Source organism: Marmota marmota, unplaced genomic scaffold (genome assembly GCF_001458135.2).
Source record: "Marmota marmota marmota unplaced genomic scaffold, marMar, whole genome shotgun sequence".
Taxonomy (NCBI): domain Eukaryota; kingdom Metazoa; phylum Chordata; class Mammalia; order Rodentia; family Sciuridae; genus Marmota; species Marmota marmota.
Genome location: NW_026000249.1, coordinates 8,323,651 through 8,346,684, shown reverse-complemented (window position 1 = coordinate 8,346,684; position 23,034 = coordinate 8,323,651). Strand labels below are relative to the sequence as shown.

The following is a 23,034-nucleotide window of genomic DNA, read 5'->3' as shown; positions in this document are numbered from 1 at the left end:
AAAAAAAAAAAAAAAAAAAAAAAAACAAACAGTTCTGGAATAGTGTTGGTTGAATAACATTTTAAATACTAAAAACCACTGAATCATGTACTTTAAAATAGTTTGAATGGTTGATTTTATGTTATATGAATTTTATTGCAATTTTTAAAGATAAAAAACATAGTCCTTGATTTTTTTTCTTACAATGGGAATATACTGTATACTGTGTTGAACCTTTTATTCTTTGAGTCTTTCCTTAATAATATAATTTTTCATATTTATAAAGTCAAAATTATAAAATTTTCCATTATAGCTCCTTGGATTGATGTTATATCTTTTTATCTCCTTGAACATATTAAGCATATTTATTTTAAACTCTTAGTCTAATAATGTCATTATCTGAATATGGGTTTGTTTCCATTATCTGTTATTTATCTGTTTGCTTTCATGCATCATGGACACTGTATAGGAAAAACTGTAGAAATAATTTCAGGCCTATTTTTTTCCAGAGAGGATTTAAATTTGTTGTTGGCAAGTGACTAGGAGCACTAGCTACGTAGGATGATCTCAATTCAATTTCATAAATCAGATGATTCAAAGCTATGCTTCAATCCCTGCAGAGCCAGCCTATTTCCAGTTCACTCTTACTCTGAGAGTATCCCTTTTATGTCCTAAATTGAGAAAAAGGGTTTAGGGGTGATATCAGAGACAATGATGTAGTGAGCTCCAAGATCCAATCCCTCCACAGAACTATTGAAAAATCAAACCAAAAAAAACTGTCAGAATCAATTTTGTCAGAGCTCTGAAATATCTTTGAGGTTTACAGCAGTCAAACACACACTAAATAAAGAAAAAGGAAACTTGACAATGTCTAAGCATAAGCATGATACTTTGCAAGACAGATTTGTAAATGGCCTGACCAAGCAGTGAAGCAAGTGTCCCAATAGAGTCAATCTGCAAAGACTGAGAGAAATTTCTTTTTTTCTTTCTTCCTTCATTTCATAAGGAACTGAATGGACATTACAGAAACCACACACACAACTAGACCTAATAGACATGTATAGAATACTTACCCCAAAACAGCGGACTCATTTTTCTCAAGTACACATGGAAAATATTCCAGGATATACCAGATGTTAAGTCACAATATAAGCCTCAATAAATTTAATTTTAAAAGACTGAAATGGTGCAAAGTATCTTCTTTGACCTCAATGGAATGCAACTAGAAATCAATAACAGAAGCAAAACTAGAAAATACATTACTCTTAAACAACCAATGGAAAGGAAAAAAAACCCACAAGAGAAATTAGAAAATACTTTGAGATGAATGAAAATGAAAACACAACACACCAAAACATATGCAATATGGCAAAAGCAGTGCTCAGAGAGAAATTTATGACTGTAAATGTCTGCATTAAAAAAATTATTTCAAGGACAGAATAAAATAGTCATTATTATTGCTGTGTGTATATATGAGACTGCATGACCAATGTGATTCTGCAGCCTGTACACTCAGAAAAATGAGAAATTATATCTCATCTGATTCAAATGTATGATATGTCAAGATCATTGTACTGTCACGTGTAACTAATTAAAACAAATTAAAAAGTAAAAAATAAAACACTGGAGGGAGAGAAAAAAAATTATTTCAAATCCAACAGTACTTTTAGTTCACTAGAAAAATAAAAGCAAACTAAACCCAAAGTTAGTAGAAGGAAGAAAATAAGAATTACAGTAGGGATAAATGAAACAGAGCAGAAAAACAGCAGAGAATCAACAAAAGTTGGTTCTTCAAATCAACAAAATTAACAAACCTTTGACTAGACTGAAAAAAAGGGGTGGGGCAGAGAGAGAGAAAATTCAAACAACCAAAATCAGAAACAAATATAAGGCTATTACCATCAACTTTAAAGAAATTACAAAAGAGCCGGGCTTGGTGGCACACACCTGTAATCCCAGCAGTTCAGGAGGCTGAGGCAGGAAGATTGAAAGTTCAAAGCCAGCCTCAGCAACTTAGTGAGGCCCTAAGCAACTCAGCAAGACCCTGTTTCAAAATAAAATATAAAAAAGGGCTGGAGATTTGGCTCAGTGGTTAAGAGCCCCAGGTTCAATTCCTAGTACAAAAATAAATAAATAAATAAAATAAAAAGATTGTAACAGAATACTATGAACAACTGTACATTAACAAATTAGATAAGTTATATGAAATGGACAAATTCCTAAAAATACACAAATTACCAGAGTAGACTCAAGAAGAAATAGGAAATCTGCACAGACCTACAATAAGTAAAGAGATTGGATCAGTAATCAAAAACCTCCTAGTAAAGAAAAGCTGAAGTCCAGGTGGCTACACTAATTGAATTAAATACTGGAGAATAAAATTAACCAAGTTATATTGTGTGCATGTACAAATATATAACAACCACTATAATGTGTAACTATAATGCACCAATGAAAAATTATAATAAAAAAATTAACACCAATCCTTCTCAAATTCCTCCCAAAAAAAGAAACCAAATAAGAGGGAAAAATACCTAACTCATTCTATGAAATCATTATTACCCTGATATCAAAGCCAAACACAGACACTAAAAGAAAATTACAGATCAACTATCTCTTAAAAATGTAGATATAAAAATCTTCAACAAAATGCCAGTAAACCAAATTCAACTGCATTTTAAAGAGATTATTAACCATGACCAAGTGAGATTTACCTCAGGAATATAAGGGTGGTTGAAAATAAGAAAATGAATCAGTGTATTATACCACATTTAGAAAATGAAGGAAAACACACACATATACACATACAATTATCTCAACCCACACACATACAAAAAAAAAATAAAGAAAACTCAAAACCCTTTTATGATAAAATTACTTAGGAAACTAAAATTAGAAGGAAACTTCTTCAGCATGACAAAGGGCATTTATGAAAAACCCACAACATCAAACACCATGGTGAAAGACGGAAAGATTTCCCTTTAAGACAGGAACAAGACAAACATTCCAACTTTCATCACTGCTACTCAATATTGTACTACAAGCTCTAGACAGAGAAATTACACACAAAACAAAAGCATCCAGATCAGAAAAGAGGAAAAATAAAACTCCACAAAAGACATGATCCTGTATGGAAAATATCCCAAAGAATCTGCATAAACCAAAGAACTATCAGACCTGATAAATCAATTCATTGAAGCTGCAAGCCATAAACAATGCAAAAAAAAAAAAATCAAGAAAGCAATTTCTTTTACAGTGTCAACCAAATACCTAAGAATAAATTTAACCAAGGTTGTGAAAGACTTGTCCACTGAAAACTAAAAAACATTGCTGAAAGAAATTAAGGGAGACATAAATAAGTGGGAAAACACCCTGTTTTCATGGATTGGAAGACAATGTTGTCAAATGGCAATACTACCCAAACAAAGTATTGCCTATGAATTTAATGCAATACCTATCAAAATTTCAATGGCTTTTTTGCAGAAATAAAATTTTCAATCCTCAAATTCATTGCAAGGAACCCTAAACCACCAAAACAAAACTGAAAAGAAAGAACAAAGCTGAAGAACTCACATATCCCTATTTCAAAGGTTACAACATAGTCAGGGATGTAGCTTAGTGGTAGAGTGCTTGCCTAGCACACATAAGGCCCTGGGTTCAATTCCTAGTCCTGCAAACAAACAAAAAAAAACTTGCTGGAAATGGTGGCACATGCCTATAATCCCAGTGACTTGGGAGACTGAGGCAGGAGAATAGCAAATTCAAGATCTGCCTGGGCAACTTAGCCAGGCCCTGTCTCAGAATAATTTTAAAAAGGGCTGGGATGTAGCTGCAGAGGCAGAATGCTCCTGGGTTCAATCCCCAGTATCTCCACAGGGAAAAAAAAAAAAAAAGAAGNGCACTATTGGGAGGTGGAGGAACCTTTAGGGAGTTGAGGGAGCTCTTAGGGAGGTCTTAGGTCTTTGGGGGTGTGTCGTCCAGGGGAACCCATTCCCTTCCTCTCACTCTCTTTTGCATCCCTGTCATGAGGTGAAGGGTTTTGCCCCACTACACATTCTACACCCTGACCCCACACCAGATGCCTGAAAGTCATGAGTTGTCTGATCATGGGCTAGAAACCCCAAAACTGTATGCCAAAATAAATCTTTCCTCCTTATAAGTTAATTTCCTCAGATATTTGTTATGTGATGGGAAGGTGACTACCCAGATAAGATGCATAAAAATTTATGATCCTGGTTTCTAGATTCAAATTTAAAAAATCATAAAATATCTCGTTTAAGTTAACCTGACATAGTAATATATATATTTCACAAAAATGCTTTCCTTTCCCAGGAAAAAAGGGAAGATTTTAATGGACAATACAGATTTAGAAACAAATACCAAATACTATGTGTCCTAGTTCAAGTTCTGCTTTTATCACATACGTATTTGACGATGTTATATGAGTCATTTTATGTCTCTTAATTTGTTTTCCAACTTTAGGCTGAAAAGATACATATACTCTTCAACATGTAAAAAAATAAATTTTTAAAAATCTCTTATTATTTGTATTATATTTTTGGATATATTTGATATATTTTAATTATATATTTTTATTATATTTTTTGATATATTTCTGATACATTTTGAGCAGAATGTTATGGGTAGTTGCTAAAATAGCAAGAAAATCTGATTATATTGGAGGATGTACTTTCATATTATAGTGAAAGTACATCGTCAGATAATTTCCCATACATGTAGACATTAATTCTTCAAGCCATTCTCTGCTTACAAAAATAAATCTTAAATCCTTATGATTATAATAGGGCTGGGGATGTGGCTCAAGTGGTAGTGCACTCGCCTAGCATGCGTGAGGCACTGGGTTCGATTCTCAGCACCACATAGAAATAAAATAAAGATATTGTGTACACCTAAAACTAAAAAAATAAAGATTATAATAGATATCTATAAAATCCATTTGTTCAAGAGTCAATTTCATTGCTTAGATATGATGGAATATTTTGGATATATCCCTCTTTCACATGAAAAATGTTTAAAATCATAAGGTAGGCTCTTTTCAGGTTGACACAATTTATTTCTAACCTGCTTGGAAGTTAGAATACAGATTCTGTGACTTGTATAGGACCCTGCCCGTCCTAGGAATATATAGGTAATTGGTTTTAGCAGCACTGAAACTGCACATGTTTTCAGTATAGAGTAGGCAAACAGACATAATTTTATTATTTTTTTAAATAACAGCACTTGAAGAAAGTCAGAAATAAATCCAGAGTTCCTATAAACAAGGCAGGGGAAGGCTTACTCATCACAGGGAAAAGTCAGGCTCATTAAGGAAGGTAATTATTACCTCTGACATACAGAACTGTGTGCTGCTTTAAATTAAGGTTCTTAACGAGGCATTTCATTGTATGTCCTTAAGTGGGCGATTTAAGGAGGCAGCCTGCCTTCCAAAGTCAATGTGAATGAGACTTCTATGTCCAATGGTTTTACCGATGGAGGATGTTTCAGGAATGAATCATTGAGGGATATTAAATGTGCAAATGTAGATGCAATTTCAGAACAGATTGCTGGTGTGCAGGATGCTCATCCAGACCACATGTTTATAAATGGAAAAATCTAAACTTTGCCACATGCTAATGATATGCTAATGCATTTTCATGTTGGACAGATGACAGGAGCATGGTCCTTGTCCTTTTTGTTGATGTAATGAATGAGCTTGAACAAGAAATTTCAAGGGAGCATTGTACCCAAGTTGTAAGTGTTCATTTTCTTTCATTTTGATTAGTTTCTGATTATTTCTCTTCTTTTGCTCAACAACTTCCTCTTCCTGCACTGCATTACTTAGAGAATTTAGGGTAAACTTCTTTTTATTTCAGACTTAGATACTCTCATCCTCTGTCAAGATGAGAGTTTTCTTGATAATCAAGAAGAAACTTTTTATACCTGTCTCTAAGCAACCCTGTTAGAAAAAAAAAAAAAAAAAAAAAAAAGGTCCATTAACAAGAAAGTGAAAAGACAATCTACGGAAAAAGAAAAAAAATCGTAAATCATATATCTGATAAGGAACTTAAATCCAGACAGAACTCTTATAACGCAATAAAAAAAAAAAAAAGACAACCTGGTTTTAAAATGGGTGAAGGATCTACATAAGCATTTCTCCAAAGGAGGTACACAAACAGCCAATAAATACATGAAAAATGCTCAACACTATTAGGAAACGTAAATCAAAACTACAATAAGGGCTGGGGTTGTGGCTCAGTGGTAGAGCACTTGCCTAGCATGTGTGAGGCATGGGGTTTGATTCTCAGCACCACATAAAACAAATGAAATAAAGATATTTTATCCATCTGTAGCTAAAAATATTTTTTTAAAACTTCAGTGAGATGCCATTTCACACAATTAGGATAGCTACAATAAAAATGAAAATAAAATAATAAGTGTTGTCAAAACCATGGAGAATTGGAACACTCATACATTGCTGGTGGGAATGTAAAATTGTTTGGCCACTGTAGAAAACAGTTTAGCGGTTACTCAAAGAGTTACCGTATGATCCCACAATTCTACTTCTAGGTATATACCCAAGAGAAGTGAAGATGTGTTCATACAAAAATTTGTACATAAATGTTCATAGTAGCATTGTTCATAATAACCAAAAGGTAAAAACAATCCAATGTTCATCCACAGATAACACAGTAAACAAACTGATATACAATGCAATATTATTCAGCCATTAAAATAAATGAAGTAATGATACATGCTGTGACATGAATGAACCTTAGAAATTTCTGTATCATTACTGTTAAGTGAAAAAAGCCAAACACAAAAAGCCATATATTATGTAATTTCACTTATATGAAATATCCAGAATAGGCAAATTCATAGAGACAGAAAGTAGAATAGTGGTTGCCTAGATGAAGGAGGAGGAAATGGCAAATCAGTGTGGCCTTTCTTTTGGGGTGATGAAAATGTTCTTCAATTAGATATTGGTAATGATTATACAACCTTGTTAATGTACTAAAAATCACTGAATTGTACACTTTAAATCTGTGAATTTTATGGTATGTGAATTATGTCACAAAAATGGAAAAGGAAATGTTATAAACATCCAGATCAAGAGGAGGTTGCTATGCATCTGAGGAGACTTCTATTTAATAGGTTAAACAAAGTAGAAGGTAACTCTGACATAAGATGAATTGTTTGGCCACTGTAGGAAACAGTTTAGCGGTTTTTTTCCCAAGGAAATACATTTCTGATGCAGTATGAAATTCATTCATTCAATAGATGGTCACTGAGCAGCTGCTTTGTACAAAAACCAAGGCAGAATCTGCTTCCACTTGCCTGTTGTTGCTTAAAGGCCTCAAGAAGGTGATTGATGTCAGTAAAAGTGAGAGGAAATTCCAGGCGAGGGCCTTCATAAGAGTCCGGTACATCTATCAACCCTACATACTCCTGTCTATCCTTGATATCCTGGAAGGTGCTTTCAAAAAGCCGACTTACAAGTTCTGGAAAATTAAAGACAGAAAGGTGGGTGAACAGTGGAAATCAACATTTCAATACTTACATGTAATAAAAATCTTCTTGAATACCTAGCCCATGTAAGGCACTGGTGTTAAATATTATGAATATCAAGATATCCCACAAATAACCATGAGGAATGACTGATTCTGAGATCAATAGGTACATTCACATAGATAACCATTATCCCTTCCTGGGATAATGTTTTGACAAAGTACTGAGTCTATAATCAGTGCAAAGGAAGAGAAGCATCATAAAAACTGGTCAGTCAAGGTATTTTGATTCTCTGAAACTCTAGCTCTAAATTTTTTGCCCACTTCTTTCGTCTCAGGTTTTTACAAACAGGGCTAAAAACACAACAATTCATTGTATTTTATTCAAACATCTTCTGCTATTCAGGAGCTACAAAAAATTAAACTACAACATTCAATTTTTCTCATTAAACACTTGAGAGGATTTTACTTAGTTGTAATTAATTTGCTTCTCCCTTCACATAAAAATTTTCTTACATGATTTTCTTTTTTGCTTGATAACAAAGCAATAAAATTAAATGACAAACCATAAGCAGAAATGTCCAAAGCCCTCTTTGAGAGAGATTTCTGTATAGTAACAGATTGCCTACATTCCCCATTTTAGTAGGTACTGAGACCCACAGTCATTTCTTACAAGATTACCCACAAAACAGTCAGCTCAAGAACAGACATCCAGACAATTCAGGCAGAGAAAGATGAAAGGGGATGTGACAGACTGATCACAAAAGTGGCCTCAATTCTCTATCCTAGCTTCTACCCATGCCTTTTAAAATGTGATTTAGTCATTTCTCCCATTAAGCATATTTTTCCATCCCTTCAAACTAGTCCAGGTTCATGACTTGCATTGGCCTGAAGAATATGGGGGAAGTAATACCTACTAACTTCATGTCCAGGTCTCAGGAGGCCTTGTTATGCATCTCTCTTTTGGAAAACTACCACTACCTCTAAGCCCAGGCTAGCTGAATAAAAAAAACCAACACCATGTGGAACAGAGCTGCATCATCCTAGCCAAAGGTGTTCAAGATTATTCAGCAGCCAGCAGAGCTTCAGACACATGAGTGACCTCAGCCAAGATCCAAAATACTGCTAAATCAAGTCTACCAAGATCATCAGAAGTGGTCAGCTAATCTGTAGACATGCTAGAAGAAATGTTTACTATATAGCACTGAGGTATTGTGGCTAATACACAAGATTATTACAGTAAGAGAGGACTGGTCCAAGCCAGGAATGGTGGCACACACCTGTAATCCTAGCAGCTCAGGAGGCTAGGCAAGAGGATCAACAGTTCAAAGCCATTCGTAACAACTTAGCAAGGCCCTAAGCAATTTAGCAAGACCAGGTCTCAAAATAAAAAATAAAAGGACTGGGAATTGGTTCATTGGTTAAGTGTCCCTGGGTTCAATCCCTGATAACAAAACAGAGAGAGAGGGAAGAGAAATGGCCCAGAAGATGATGACATACTCTTCAACTCATTAACACTGATTTGTAATTAAGGCCATTCACCAGAAGTTCTCTGCAAACAGTTCCTTTCTTTTTGAATATTTAGAGTGATGTGTTTAGAAGGTATGATGTTAGTAGATGTAGATAAAATATATTTTTTCACAATCCAGTTATGCTGAGAAGATTACATTTAAAAACTAAGTCTGAAAACAAATTCTAAAGTTATATTTGGTCATTTAAAAAGTATTTTCTAAATTGTGTACCCCAATATTTTTTGGTGATAGTTGATGTTGTTTTATAAAAAGCAGAATTTAGAAGTAATAATATCTGTCTTCAATGTGGTCCAGCAGAGGTTATTTTTCTCATTTGGATTTGGTTTAAAATTTAAGATAACTTATTTTAATTAATAATAATAATGCTAGAAACATTGGATTTTGAGATTTAAGAATAATTCGTTTCAATTAATAATTAATAATGCTAGAAACTAGAAATATAAGCATCTTGATATACTTTATTTCAGATTCATTATGTAGGCAGTGACGCCCAAATAGTTTACTTAACTATCTTAATGATGATACCACCCATTTTAATTTGATAGCCATTCTTGGAGATGAATTTTGTACCAAAGGAAAATTTACTTTTCCTGACTAAATACATTGAAATATCACAAAACTCTTGGGGAAAGAAAACAACCCACTTCTCAGGGAAAACAACTACACCACAAAAATACCCCAAATTTAACTGCATCATCTAACAGAATTGTCAATATTGGTTTCTGTAATAGACTTTAAAAAATAAAGTGAATATGGAACATATGGTCAGGAGTAGAGGATTTTGTTTTATAGATGAGGAAGGAATTTATGACATGGTTATAGTATTCATGACAAAGGCAGTATAGCCTTTGAAACATGCCTGACTTAGAAATCCAGATGTTATAAGAGAAAAAGAAGTTGAGGATGTAGATATGGCGATGCCTATGGACATGTCCAACCCTTTGCTCCTTCCAAATTCTCAGAGGCAACCGTGTTAGTCAATTTTCTCTGCTGCCTATACCTTCAGTATGATCCTTTCTTCAAACTCTGTAAATAAATTAGACATGGCTAAAGACTCCTGAAATCAAAAATTCCACCCTGGACTTCATATCTGTCCACACTGAGAAAGATTTCCTCTTCCAACCTTCCAAAACAACACTCTATTATTTGATATTTCTATGTTTATTCTTGGACAACTCTTTCTTCATTCTGTCTCCTCCTTGAATAATTTATTCTCATCCTCCAAAATTCAGAATGCATCCAGGTTGAGTCCCAAACCCCTCCTTCTTATATTGAAGATGATGACAATGATAATGATGACAATGATAGCTCTTACCTATTTAATAAACTATGTACCAGGCATTGTTTTAAGATCTTTACATGTATAAATTCATGTAATAACCACAACTACCCTTGTGAAGTAAATATTGCTATTTCTCTATTTTATACATGAGGAAGATGGGGGCAAGATGGTAAGTGGAGAGATGAAACACATATTCTTAATCATTATACTTTAACTATATATTATACTACATAGCATTATTGACATTCTTATAACTTATTAATACCAATTCTGTGAGGTTTAAGCAAAAATTACTTCTTTTTCCCAATAATTGCCTTCACCCATGCTCTGTCATTTCTCCCTTTCTCATCTACTAACTGATATAACAAGCCAATTCCATCAAATCCAGTGATTAGAAATCAGTCTTGTTAGGTAAGAAAAAATGAAAACACCCTTCTTCTTTAAAACAAACAAACAAACAAAAAAGCTTGGCTGAGTGTGATGGTACATGCTTTAATTCTAGCTATATGGGAGGCTGAAATAGGAGAATCACAAGTTTTAGGCCAGCCTGGGCAACTTTGTGAGAACCTATCTCAAAATAAAATTTTGAAATGGAGGGGCTGGGGATATAGCTCAGCAGTAGAGTGAACCTGGGTGCAATCCTCAGTATGTATGTATGTATGTGTGTGTATGTATAAATACAAAATTTAATTAAATTTAAAAACAAGCTGAATATGGCCCTACCTTTCATAGATTTAATGACCCTCATTCCTTAAAAATTTTGGTGGGGCTGGGGTTGTGGCTCAGTGGTAGAGCACTCGCCTAGCACATGCAAGGCCCTGGGTTCAATCCTCAGCGCCACATAAAGATAAATAAGTAAAGGTATTGTGTCCATCTACAACTAAAAAATATTTTTTAAAAAAGTTTGGTAATAAAAATATGAAAAAGGACCATTTCCAAAGTCAATTCTTAACTAAAACTACTCAATATCAAGTCAATGTCAAATCATTATCCTTCTGCTGGTTTTTAGCAACATAAAAGAATAATATAAATTCTTTTCCAATTGCTCATGTGTGCCATATATGAAAATAATCCAAACCTTTAACGTTTCTCTGTTTTTGTTCTAATTAGTTATACATGACCGTAGAATGAGTTTTGACATATCATACATAAATGGAGTATAACTTCTCATTCTTCTGGTTGTACATGATGTAGAATCACACTGGTCGTGTAGGCATATATATACATAGGGTAATAATGTCCAATTCATTCCACTATCCTTCTCACCCCCATACACCCTTCCCTCCCCCTTCACTCCCCTCTGTCTAATCCAAAGTAACTCTATTCTTCCCTATACCCCCCCCTTTATTGTGCATTAGCATCTGCATATCAGAGAAAACATTTCAGCCAAAGCTTTGACATTTCTAATGTCTTTGTGGGCTACAACTTTCATAACTAACAGCAACAATTTAATGAATGGCAACAATATATAAAAATTTGTGCAACACATTATTAGAATTAACTCTTAGCTGTCTCTACCACCCACATGTTACTTTGAAAGCAAGCTCTGGGTATTGCTGGAAAAAGAAAAGTACCAATTGAACCACATTTATAGTTATAGTTAACTATAAAAGTTTATTTCACTTCCCAATTATGAATCTGGATCAAAATCATTGGTGTCCATTCAATAGATACCAAAATGAATTTCATAAAATTCAAAACCTACTCATGATTTTTTAAGAACTCAGAAAACTAGAAATGGATGGAATACTTCCTTAACATAATTTTTAAAATTTGACTAAATAATAATGGTTTCTCCCATTAAATTATCAATAACAAAAAAAGAATCCCACTTTCACTGTTTCATTTTAACATTACTCTGGTAGTGCCAACCAGTACAATAAGAAAGACATGAAGCCGAAATAAGAGCAATAACTATTAGATAGAAACATACAGTTTTACGTAGCCAATGTGATTAAATACCTACACTCAAGAAAACTAATGGAAAAACTCCCAGAATGGATAGGAAAATTAAGTATAATACATAGGTTAATCCCAATGGCTTGAAACACATTTTTAAAAATATTCTAAAGACATTAATGGACCATTATTTTATTCATTTATTTATATATGGTGCTGAGAATCAAACCCAGTGCTTTACACATGCTAGGCAAGTGCTCCACCACTGAGTCACAACCCCAGCCCCTTGAATCACATCTTTACCAGTGGTGAAATGAATAACATTAGGAGATTACCTTCTAAGTCTCAGATTCTACATTTATCAAAGGTAAATAACAATAATAATTTTCATGGTTTGTCATGAAAACCAAATTAAATAATGTATTTAAGGTACTTACTTAAATTCATGCATATGGCAAACATTTAATAAAAATAAGCAATAATAATTTCATTAATATTATTCAATAAAAGTACAAAATAATATAAGTAGACATAAGTCAAAAGCTTTATGAAATACTATCAATAATAAATGGGAAGATATCATAGAGAAAATATCCTATTTACCATATCAAGAAAAAATATAAAATACCCTAGCACTCCATAGAATAAAAATGTAAAATAAATAAATGAAGGTATTTTTGAAAAAGAAAATATATTTGTATATATTTAGAGTATGTGTGTGTGTATACACACATACACACACACACACACACACACACCAAATACTTTGGCTGATCTGGGAAGCAGAAAGAAAAATAAAAAACCCAGCCTGTTTAAACCTGCTGCTAGGTATGGCAGATTTCTGCTTAAGGAGGAGGCTGATGTGAAAAAACAACTAGGAATATTTGTGTGAAGACTCTGCTCCCATCAAATTCTATGAACTGGTTTTGAGCTCTAAAAGTAATAGGATGGAGAGATAAACTGGTATAAATGATTTTCATAAATGAGGTGGTGAGATTGCAAGGACAAATACTGCTTTAAGGTCATCTCTCACCTTTGGAACACCTCATGTCTTGAGATACTCTGTGCCTCAGAATTCAATCCATTAATCTGGGCTCAGTATCTGGGAATGTTAAATAACTCTGGCTCCTAAAAATACTTGGCTTAGGGATCTCAACACTTCAGTTATACAGGTCTAGGTAGAAGTTGTCTATAATCCTCTCACCAAAGAGGGCATTAGAAATCAATCAATGGCAATAATCTGCAAATCTCTTTTTCTGTTACACTGCAATAATTAAATCAGTGTGATCCTAGGACTCTGCAGTAGAGAGATATATAAGGGAATACAGAGTTCAAAAATAAACCCAATAATACATTTTTTTATTTTTTAAAAATTCTTGTATTTATTTTTAGTTGTAAATGGACACAATATTTTATTTATTTACCTTTATGTGGTACTGAGGATTGAACCCAGGGCATCACATGCACTACACAAGTGCTCTGCCACTGAGCTACAACCCCAGACCAATAATATATTTTTTTAAAATATTTTTTAGTTATCAATGGACCTTTATTTATTTATTTTTATGTGGTACTGAGAATCTAACCCATTGCCTCACACATGTTAGGCAAGCGCTCCGCAACTGAGCCACAACTCCAGCCTCCAATAATACATTTTTAAATGAATATATTGTTTTGATTTAGATGTGAGGTGTCCCCCAAAATTTCATGTGTGAGATAATGCAAGAGGATTTAGAGGTAAAATGATTGGGTTATGAGAGCCTTAACCTAATCAGTGCATTAACCCCCCTAATAGGGATTAACTGGGTGGTAACTGTAGACAGGTAGGATGTGATTGAAGGAGGAGGGTCACTGTTGGCATGACTTTGGTGTTTACATGTGCCCTTGTTGAGTAGTCTGTTTCTCTATGCTTTCTGGTGCCATGTCCTGAACTGCTCTCCTCCACCACAATCTTCCCACTGTGATGTTCTGCCTCACCTCTGGCCCAGAGCAATGGAGCTGACCATCTATGGAGTGAGACCTCTGAAACTGTGAGCCCCAAACTTTTCCTCTTCTAAAATTGTTCTTGTCTTTCGGTTACAGCAACAAAAAAACCAACTAAAACATATTAAGAGGGAGGCATTACAAATCAGTAGTGAAAATATCTATTATCAAATAAATGTTGCAGGAAAAATTGGTTAACTACTTGGAAATTTTTCTCTGTAGTTGTGTTTTGTTTGGCATTGGAGATTGAACTAAGGGGTTCAATCACTGAGCCACATCCTCAGCCCTTTTTAGTATTTTATTTAGAGACAGGGTCTCACTGAGTTGCTTAGCACCTTGCTTTTGCTGAGGCTGGCTTTGAACTCATGATCCTCCTGTCTCAGCCTCCTGAGCTGCTAGGATTACAGGTGTGCCCCCGTGCACCTGGCTACAGCTGTGTTTTTTAATTATTTTCAAACACTAGATATTAAAATTTTCCCATTCAATAGTTTAATATAAAAAATCCAGGGGCTGGGGTTGTGGTTCGGTGGCAGAGCGCTTACCTAGCATGTGTGAGGCTCTGGGTTCGAGCCTTAGCACCACATATTAAAATAAATAAAATAAAGGCATGATGTCCATCTACAACTACAAAAAAATCTTTAAAAAATTTTTAAAAATCCAAATGTTATGAAGTATTAACATTTTTTAAAGATAAAACATAAAAACATCCAGAAATACAGGCATAGTGATCCATAGTTTAAATATTTCAGGTCCTTCTAAGTAAAAACAGGATTCACAAAGAATAAGATACTTAGACTTGAAAGATATTTTAAATAATTAATGTATGAAAATTTCTCAAATCTGATGAAAAATACCAACTTAGATATATCACAGAAGCTTAGCAAACCACAAGCAGAATAAATAAAGATCAAAACTCATCAAAGTACATTAGAGTTAAAATGCTATTTTTCAATATTATTTAGATTAGTATGTTTCTTCCCCACTTCTTTAGGTGGTTATGTTATTCATTTGTAATACAGTTAATTTGTCACAGTGTGTATTCTACTTTGAGATCACACACACACACACACTTTTTCCCCCCACTTCTTATTTTTAGTTATTACTTTTAGGGGGCAATGTGAAACATAATCATGATTCTAAGAGTTAGAAATCCAAAAAGGTATACTCAGAGAAGTGTCACTCTTCCCCCTCATCCCTTCCACCCAATCTCCACTCTCCCATTCTTTCTACTCTGTACCTACCCTCTGGGTAAAAATGTCATTCATTTCTGGTTTATTCTATAGGTTAATCCTGTATTTATTTTTGTACTAATGAATATATATACATATCTTCATATCAGGGAAATATTTCTTAAACTATACAGGAAGCACTAACCATAAAGAAAAAAAATTGTACCACATTAAAATTAAGAATGTCCACTTAGGGCTGGGGTTGTGGCACAGTGGTAGAGCACTTGCCTAGCATGTGAGGCACTGGGTTCAATCCTCAGCACCACATAAAAATAAATAAAATAAAGGTCCATCAACAACTAAAAAGAAAAAAAAGAATGCCCACTGATTAAAAGACACTATTTAAAGATTTGGGGAGGGGATAGGGGATGTAGCTCAGTAGTAGAGTACTTGTATAGCATGTACAAGGCCCTGGGTTCAATCCCCAGCACCACAAAAACTAAAATAAGCAGGGCAGGATGGTACATGTCCGAAATCCCAGCAACTTGAGGCTAAAGCAGGAGGATCTCAAGTTTGAGGCCAGTCTCAGCAACTTAGTGAGGCTCTGTCTCAAAAATAAAAAGGGATGGGGATGTGGCTCAGTGGTAAAGCACCCCAGGTTCAATTCCCAGTACCAAAAAAAGAATTACTGTTCCCTTCTTTGATAAAAATATTTTGTTACATTTTAAAATCATCTGTAGAATTTTTTTTAATGCAGATTGTAAAAAAATTCAGAGTCTGAGTAAATATCTCTGGGCTGGAACCCAGCCATCTGTGGCCCTGAAACTCCATAAGTGGCTCTGATGAAATGAGCCTGGATTGAAATACTACATCATTAGTAGAACAAGCCCTGTTTCATTTCTTCATTACATTTCTTGCCCAAAACATTTTTTGCTAAAGAACACAAAACACAAGCCACTATCTTCAAAATGCAACTATCTAAAAGAATGAAAATGACTTCTACCCACTCCCCATTTCTCAGGTTTGGCTATTTCACCATTCAAAAAGCTTCTATGGATCAGTAAATGCTTTAATAAGTTTCATACATGTGTACTCAAATCATTCCATTAAAACAATCATTCTTTCACCACTTTGAAGGATGTTTACAAATTATTTAAAAGATGCTCCTAGATACCATATATGTTTTAATTACAGCAAAAAAATAATTAGCCCAAATTAAAGAAAAATAAGTTTTTAGGTCTGGCCTCTACCATGGAAATAACAACAGCAGGTCTTAATTTGAAGAGAAATACATGCCTTGCAAATAATTATAATATTAAAATCATTTTTGAGGGCTGGGATTGTGGCTCAGTGGTAGAGCGCTCGCCTAGCATGGGCGGGACCTGGGTTCGATTCTCAGCACCACATTAAAAAAAAAATAAAGGCATTGTGTTGTGTCCATCTACAAAAAAGATATTCTCTCTCTAAAAAAAAAATCATTTTTGAACCACACCTATATCACCTGTCTTTGGTTCAGAATGACTAGATAGAGACAGATTATAGTGTCTTAGTCTGTTTTATGCTGCTATAACAGAATACCACCGACTGCATAACTTATAATGAACAGAAGTTAATTTGGCTAAGGGTTCTGGAGATCTGGAAGTTCAAAATCAAGAGGCCATGTCTAGTGAGGGCATTCTTGCTACATCATATGTAAGTAACATGGCTAAAAGTATCCCATGGTGAGAGACATGTTCAAAAGAGATGATGGCTGAATTCATACTTTATAAGGACACCACTCCAAAGATAATTAACTCACTCCCAAGATAATGGCATCAATCCATTCATAAGGGCAGGACCTCCTATGACATAATTACTTAAAGGTCCCACCCCTCAACACTGTTGCATTGGGAATTAAGTTTTCAACACATAAACTTTGGGAAACACATTCAAACCATAGCAGACAAACAGGAGAAAGAGAGAAAAACACAGATATGTTGGGGCCAACTGTATTTAATCTGCCATTTTCACTGAGATCTACTGCCTGAAATACTCAAGATATTTTTTATTTCTCAATACAAAATTTTTGTGGGTGAAAAATGAGATATACTTTACTAAGCTACTATTGTACAGCAAGGACTGTGGTTCAAGAGAAGGTATTCAACAAATGCATGGTCAATGAAATCTAATTCAGTTTTTTGAAAAGTGAAAAAATTAATTAATGCTGATTTAGCAGATACCATCAAGAGAAGAAAAAAGTCAGTTGAACTGATTTCACTAGTTGTTAGGTGTCACACAGGCAAGAGAGGTAAGCATCTTTTTAACTTCTTAGCATTCTCCCATCTTCAGGATTTATATTTCTTGATGAGGGCAATTCAATATTTAATGGTCACTTTTGAAAAGACTAAAGTTCTTGCTTACCTGGATCTTCCTTACGTGCTCGTGAACAGTTTTCCAACATGAAGGTAAAGAAATTGGATAACTGAACAAAATAAAAAGATTAATCAATTAATGAACCCTAAGCAGCTACTGTGACAAATACTGTTGGTGGTCTGTGCAAGTTCCTTACTCTTTTGGGGAACTCATCTTCTAGTTGCTTCATCTACTAAGGGTCACACCTATCCCTGTCCTTGAAGATGGGCAACACTGCACTCAGAGTCACTGAGGATATTACATGTACATCTCTCCTGGAAGGTTGCCCACAGACAACAACTGGTTGAAACAAGAGTGTAACAGCCCAGTCCCCTGCCTCCTGACCCCTTTATAGGACAAAGTGTGATGCATTTCACACTTGAAAGCTCCTGGTGGGATCAAGCTAAGGTCAGACTTCTCTAGAAAGCACATTTTTGCTTGGCTTCTTCTACCATCATATCTTGATTTTTTTCACTGCCTTATTATAGGTTTTTTCTGAAAACATTCTCTCAATAAGTCACTTGTACCAGAATCTCTCTCTCAGACTCTGCTTCTAGAAAGTCCAATCTAAGACAGCTACTAAATTTTGTTGATTATAATCTCCTCTTTTCTCTTTAGTGGTAAGATTAAATAGTGCTTAAAAAGATAGCCAACACTGTGAGCTCCTAATCAGGGAAAAGGGAGCATCTGATTGAATTCCAAGAGGAAATATAGCAATTTAAATATTTTTGAATTTTTGATTTATTTTTAAAAATTATAACATGATACATAAATATGATTGTTAGGTTAGTCCTTTTTTCTTTGGGTTCCCCCCTAGTACTAGGGATTTTGGGAATTGAACCCTGAGCCTTCACACATTTGCCACATGCTCTATCACTGAGCTACATCTCTAGCCTGAGAAGTCCCTTCTAACACCCTTTCCTATTTATTAATATCACTCTTGTCCCCAGAACTAACCCCTATAAACAATTTGCTATATATCTTTTTCCAGAATTTTGCTGTGTATTTAAATTTTTTTTAAGTGGGGTTGAACCCAGAGGTGCTTAACTGCTGAGCCACATTCCCAGCCCTATTTTATATTTTATTTAGAGACAGGGTCTCACCGAATTGTTTAGGGCCTCACTAAGTTACTGAGTGAGGTTGGCTTTGAACTCTCGATTCTCCTGCCTCAGCCACCCAAGCCATTGGGATTACAGGTGTGAGCCACCACGCCCAGCTGTATATTTAATTTTCTTTCACATATATGGGATAAACTCTACATACTATTCTGCAGGTTGATTTTTTTTAAATCAATAACTACATTAGAGATCATTCCAAGATTTTTTTTATTGTTAAAAAGTTCTCATTTTTAAAGTTGGGCATGGTGGTACACACCTGTAATCCAAGTGAGTCAGGAGACTAAAGTAGGAAGATTGCAAGTTCGAGACCAGCCTCAACAACTTAGTGAGACCCTGTCTCAGAATAAAAATAAAAAGGATGGGGGATATGGCTCAGTGGTAAAGTGCCCCTGGGTTCAATCCTTAGTACCCCCTCCCCCCAAAAAAAAGAAAAAGTACCCTTTTTTTTTTAATGAATCCTTATACAAGCTTTTAGAATGTTCACAGATTTGTTCCCTGGAAATTCTTCCATTTTTTTAATTCCTTAAAATATTTTTTCCCTTCATAAAGCAACAACTTTTCACTAGGGTATATCCCCAAAAATAGATTAACGCTATTTTTATTAGTTAGCTAGACATCTGGTGGCCCTTTGGAAAATGTGAACTTTGAGACTGAAAAACACCATCCTCTTCCAAAACCACACACCTTCTCAACAGCTAGTTCTAAGCTCTATTAAAGCTTCCTCAACTTAAAATTGACCCAAACTTTCATTCTTTCAGTAACAATGAATAAAGAGAAATACTTTACAAAAAAAGGAGATACAAGTTTGCAAAACAGACCTGCATTTGACCATGTTCATCAGCATATTCGATGGACTGGAAGATGGCAAGGGCATAGTGTTGTCTGGCCTTCAGCCGAGCTCTGTAACCTCGGTACCAGTTCTGGATGACCAAGGTGGCTTTTAACACTACAGAACCGCAGGATACAAAAGCCAGAGAAAAACAGTTATTATGCAGCTCTTAGAGGAAAGTAGGTGCTTCAGCAAAAAACAATCAATCCACTTGGGTTCATAGATTCTTAGAATATAAAAACTGCAAACAATGAGAATGACCTTTATATTTTTTATAAAATGTCCTCAAGTCTCAAACACTTAGAGAATAATGATGGCATAGCCATTAAGAGTAGAATTTTTGAGTAAGACTGCCTGAATTTGAATCCCAGCCCTGCTAATTACCATCTATGTAACTTTGGATAAGTTATTAAAGCTTCTCGAAGCCTCAGTTTCTTTATTTGCAAAATTGTAGATGATAACAGAACCCACCTCTGGTGCCACTTAGGAATATTCTACTCTTCACTATATACCCCAAAGAAATATCTACACAGTCCCATAAAGGAGACATATGAAGATGCAACAGCAGTAAGGAGTTTGATACCAAAGCAGCCTGACTATCCATTGCTAGAACAGGAATGTGTTCCTGTGGTGGATACACACCACAGTGTATCATGCCACAATTGGAAATATAGATTACATAAACCCATAGTAATGTGGGGAGGTCTTTAAACATAGTGCTTCCATCAGAATCATTTTTTAAAGTCAGAAACAGAATGAAATATAACACCATTTAATATCTTTTAAAAATATACATACGCAAAGCCATAATGTACATTTCTTAACAGTATATGCAAAGGAAAAGATATGCACTACACAAAATGATTGGTTACTTATAGGGGAGGTGCATGAACATGGGGTAAACGGACAAAAGAGAATAAAGTAATTAACGTAAGGAAAGGGTCTTGCATGAAGAACTGATGGCAATATACAATGAATTGAGAAGTTTGACTCACTCTACCTCTGTGCCTGAGATTCTATTGAAAAAGATGGATGAATAAATAAACACAACTCCCTCCTTCACACAGTTACTATAGGACAAAATGAGATACTATGGGGTGAAAAGTTCAGCCCAATGCCTGGTATCAAGTACATGCTAAATAAATGGCAACTGTATTGTTTTGAACCACCCTGTGGTTTCACAACATTAAAGAAAGAGATCAGGTGAGAGGATAATGAGATTTAAAATACAGTCTCTTATGCCTCCTCAAGTTTTAGAGTGAAGAGCATCAACAACAGCTGCCTCCTTTTATTCATGCTATAATTTTCCCAGTTAGCTCATAAAAATTAAGAGCTGACTGTAACAAGAACAATTTGAGTTCTGAAAGCAGAAGTCCTGCCTTCAGTTTTGGTTTGTACCATGTAATACAGAGTATCCACCAGAATGTGGTCATATAAGAATGGTTATTTATGAGCTTCCCCAAGGTTCATGGGTTCTAGAGACTCTTATTATTCAGCTTCCAGAAAACTTGGGGAAATAGACCTAAGGTCAAGTACCATGATCTTTATAAGAAAAACTCACAGGGAGAATAATTCAGTGACTGTTCAATATTTCAAGGCAAGTAATTGGTAGTACCATGGCCAAAATCTCCAGTGTTTTCACAATATCTTTATGGAGTGCCCAGGCTCTCCTGAAAGGCCTGTTGTGTGGAATAGTCATCATCATGATGAACCAACCCTCTCTCCCCAGGGATTATTGTGTTTACCAAGTACAATAGTGCTATTCTAGTGCTATTTACTGAGCACTTACTGAAGTCAGGCAATGTATTAGTTCTTACAGTCCTTGCAACACTGTTAAGTTGACACAGACTCAGAAACTTACTTAAGCTTGCTTAGTCAGTAAGTGGAAATGGGAAGCAAGGATCTGAACCCAGATCTGACTGACTCCATAGCCCAAACTTTTAACATCCATGGAGCTATTGACCTTTTTCTATACCTCTGTTTCTTCACCTATACAATGATGTAGTAGAAAAAATGATTGCTGAAGTCTCTTCTATTTAGTATTAGCAACATCAATAACAGCCAATCTTATTCTTTCTAATTAATAATAGGACAACTAGCTATTTATGTTAGTCTACTATAAGACATTCAGTGCCCATAAGTATTATCATCACCATATTATAATAAGGAAATTGAGTTCAGAGCAGCAAGTATGTTAATAAAGGTCACTTACCTAATATAGACTCAGGTACTAAGTCCAAACCCTGGGTTCTAACTCCACTAGAGCCATTTACTTCATTTCCTACGCCATTTGTACTTTTCCTTCTTTTGAATAATAAAAGCCACCATTTGTTGAATGCTTACTATGTGCCTGGCACTAGCTGAACACTTTACATATATTACCCTTTCTGCTTCTCCACTACATGGGGAGAGAGGTCAGCTAAATCTTTTCTACCATCTCTGCCTGGCATCTGTTAATTCCCTTACTGGAATCCACACCCGACTCTCCACACAAAGAATCACTATTTTGTTTGTAAGTACACGACACATTCATTGCACTCTATTCTACTAGTGGATGTAGATACTATGCCTTGGAAGGTAGACAGCCATGCTCAGATTCCTCTATCTTGCACTTCCTCTTCTACTTCAAAGTCAGGAAGCTTAACTACCACTTAGGAATCAATCGCCTATCTATACCTGCATTCCTGTACCTGAGCAGGATACCACTTATCAAGCTATCCTATTTCAACTCTAGTCAGCTCAGCAACTGAGGTGGGACTCTGCAGACCCCATTTCGGCTTTGCCAGCTGCTCCCTGCAATACAGGGAGACTGCCAGACCAGATGAGGGACAAGGGACAAACTCCTTTTATCTACTTCCTGTTCGTCTTGGCTAACCTAGCAATTGCTACTTGCCCCCAGAAGCAACAGTTGGTTCCTGTTTGCAGTTTACCCAGTGCTTGCAAAAAATGGCCTTATGGGCAGCCCTTTGACACCAGGACCAGCTGAGCAGTACTCCTTCTCAACCTGCTGAAGTTCAGTTCAGCAGAACCCCCCCTCCAAGTTTTTAACATGGAATCATTCCAGTATTTTCCCTTTGTTCTATCAACGCTAGGAGTGGTCCTTTTCTGCAATTGCTATCCTTATATACTTCAGGGTTCTCAGTTACCTAGTAACAACTGGATACCTATTTGTCAATTCTTCAAATTCTTTGTTCAAAAATCACCTTGTAGCTGGGCACAGTGGTGCATGCCTATAATCCCAGTAGTTCAGGAGGCTGAGGCAGGAGGATTGTGAATTTAAAGCCAGCCTCAGCAAAAGCAAGGTGCTAAGCAACTCAGTGAGACCCTATCTCTAAATAAAAATACAA

General features: G+C 35.3%; 1 protein-coding gene across 1 annotated transcript in view; it reads right to left on the bottom strand.

The window, feature by feature from the left end:
* The window catches only part of Ppef1 (protein phosphatase with EF-hand domain 1), a 135,145-nt gene that overhangs the window by 61,854 nt on the left and 50,257 nt on the right, over positions 1 to 23,034 (bottom strand). The window contains exons 6-8 of the mRNA XM_015487974.2: positions 19,677 to 19,804; positions 17,750 to 17,810; positions 7,315 to 7,478 (exon numbers count right to left, since the gene is read on the bottom strand). Coding sequence (XP_015343460.1) covers positions 7,315 to 7,478; positions 17,750 to 17,810; positions 19,677 to 19,804 — 353 coding nt within the window. The remainder of the gene's footprint in view (positions 1 to 7,314; positions 7,479 to 17,749; positions 17,811 to 19,676; positions 19,805 to 23,034) is intronic.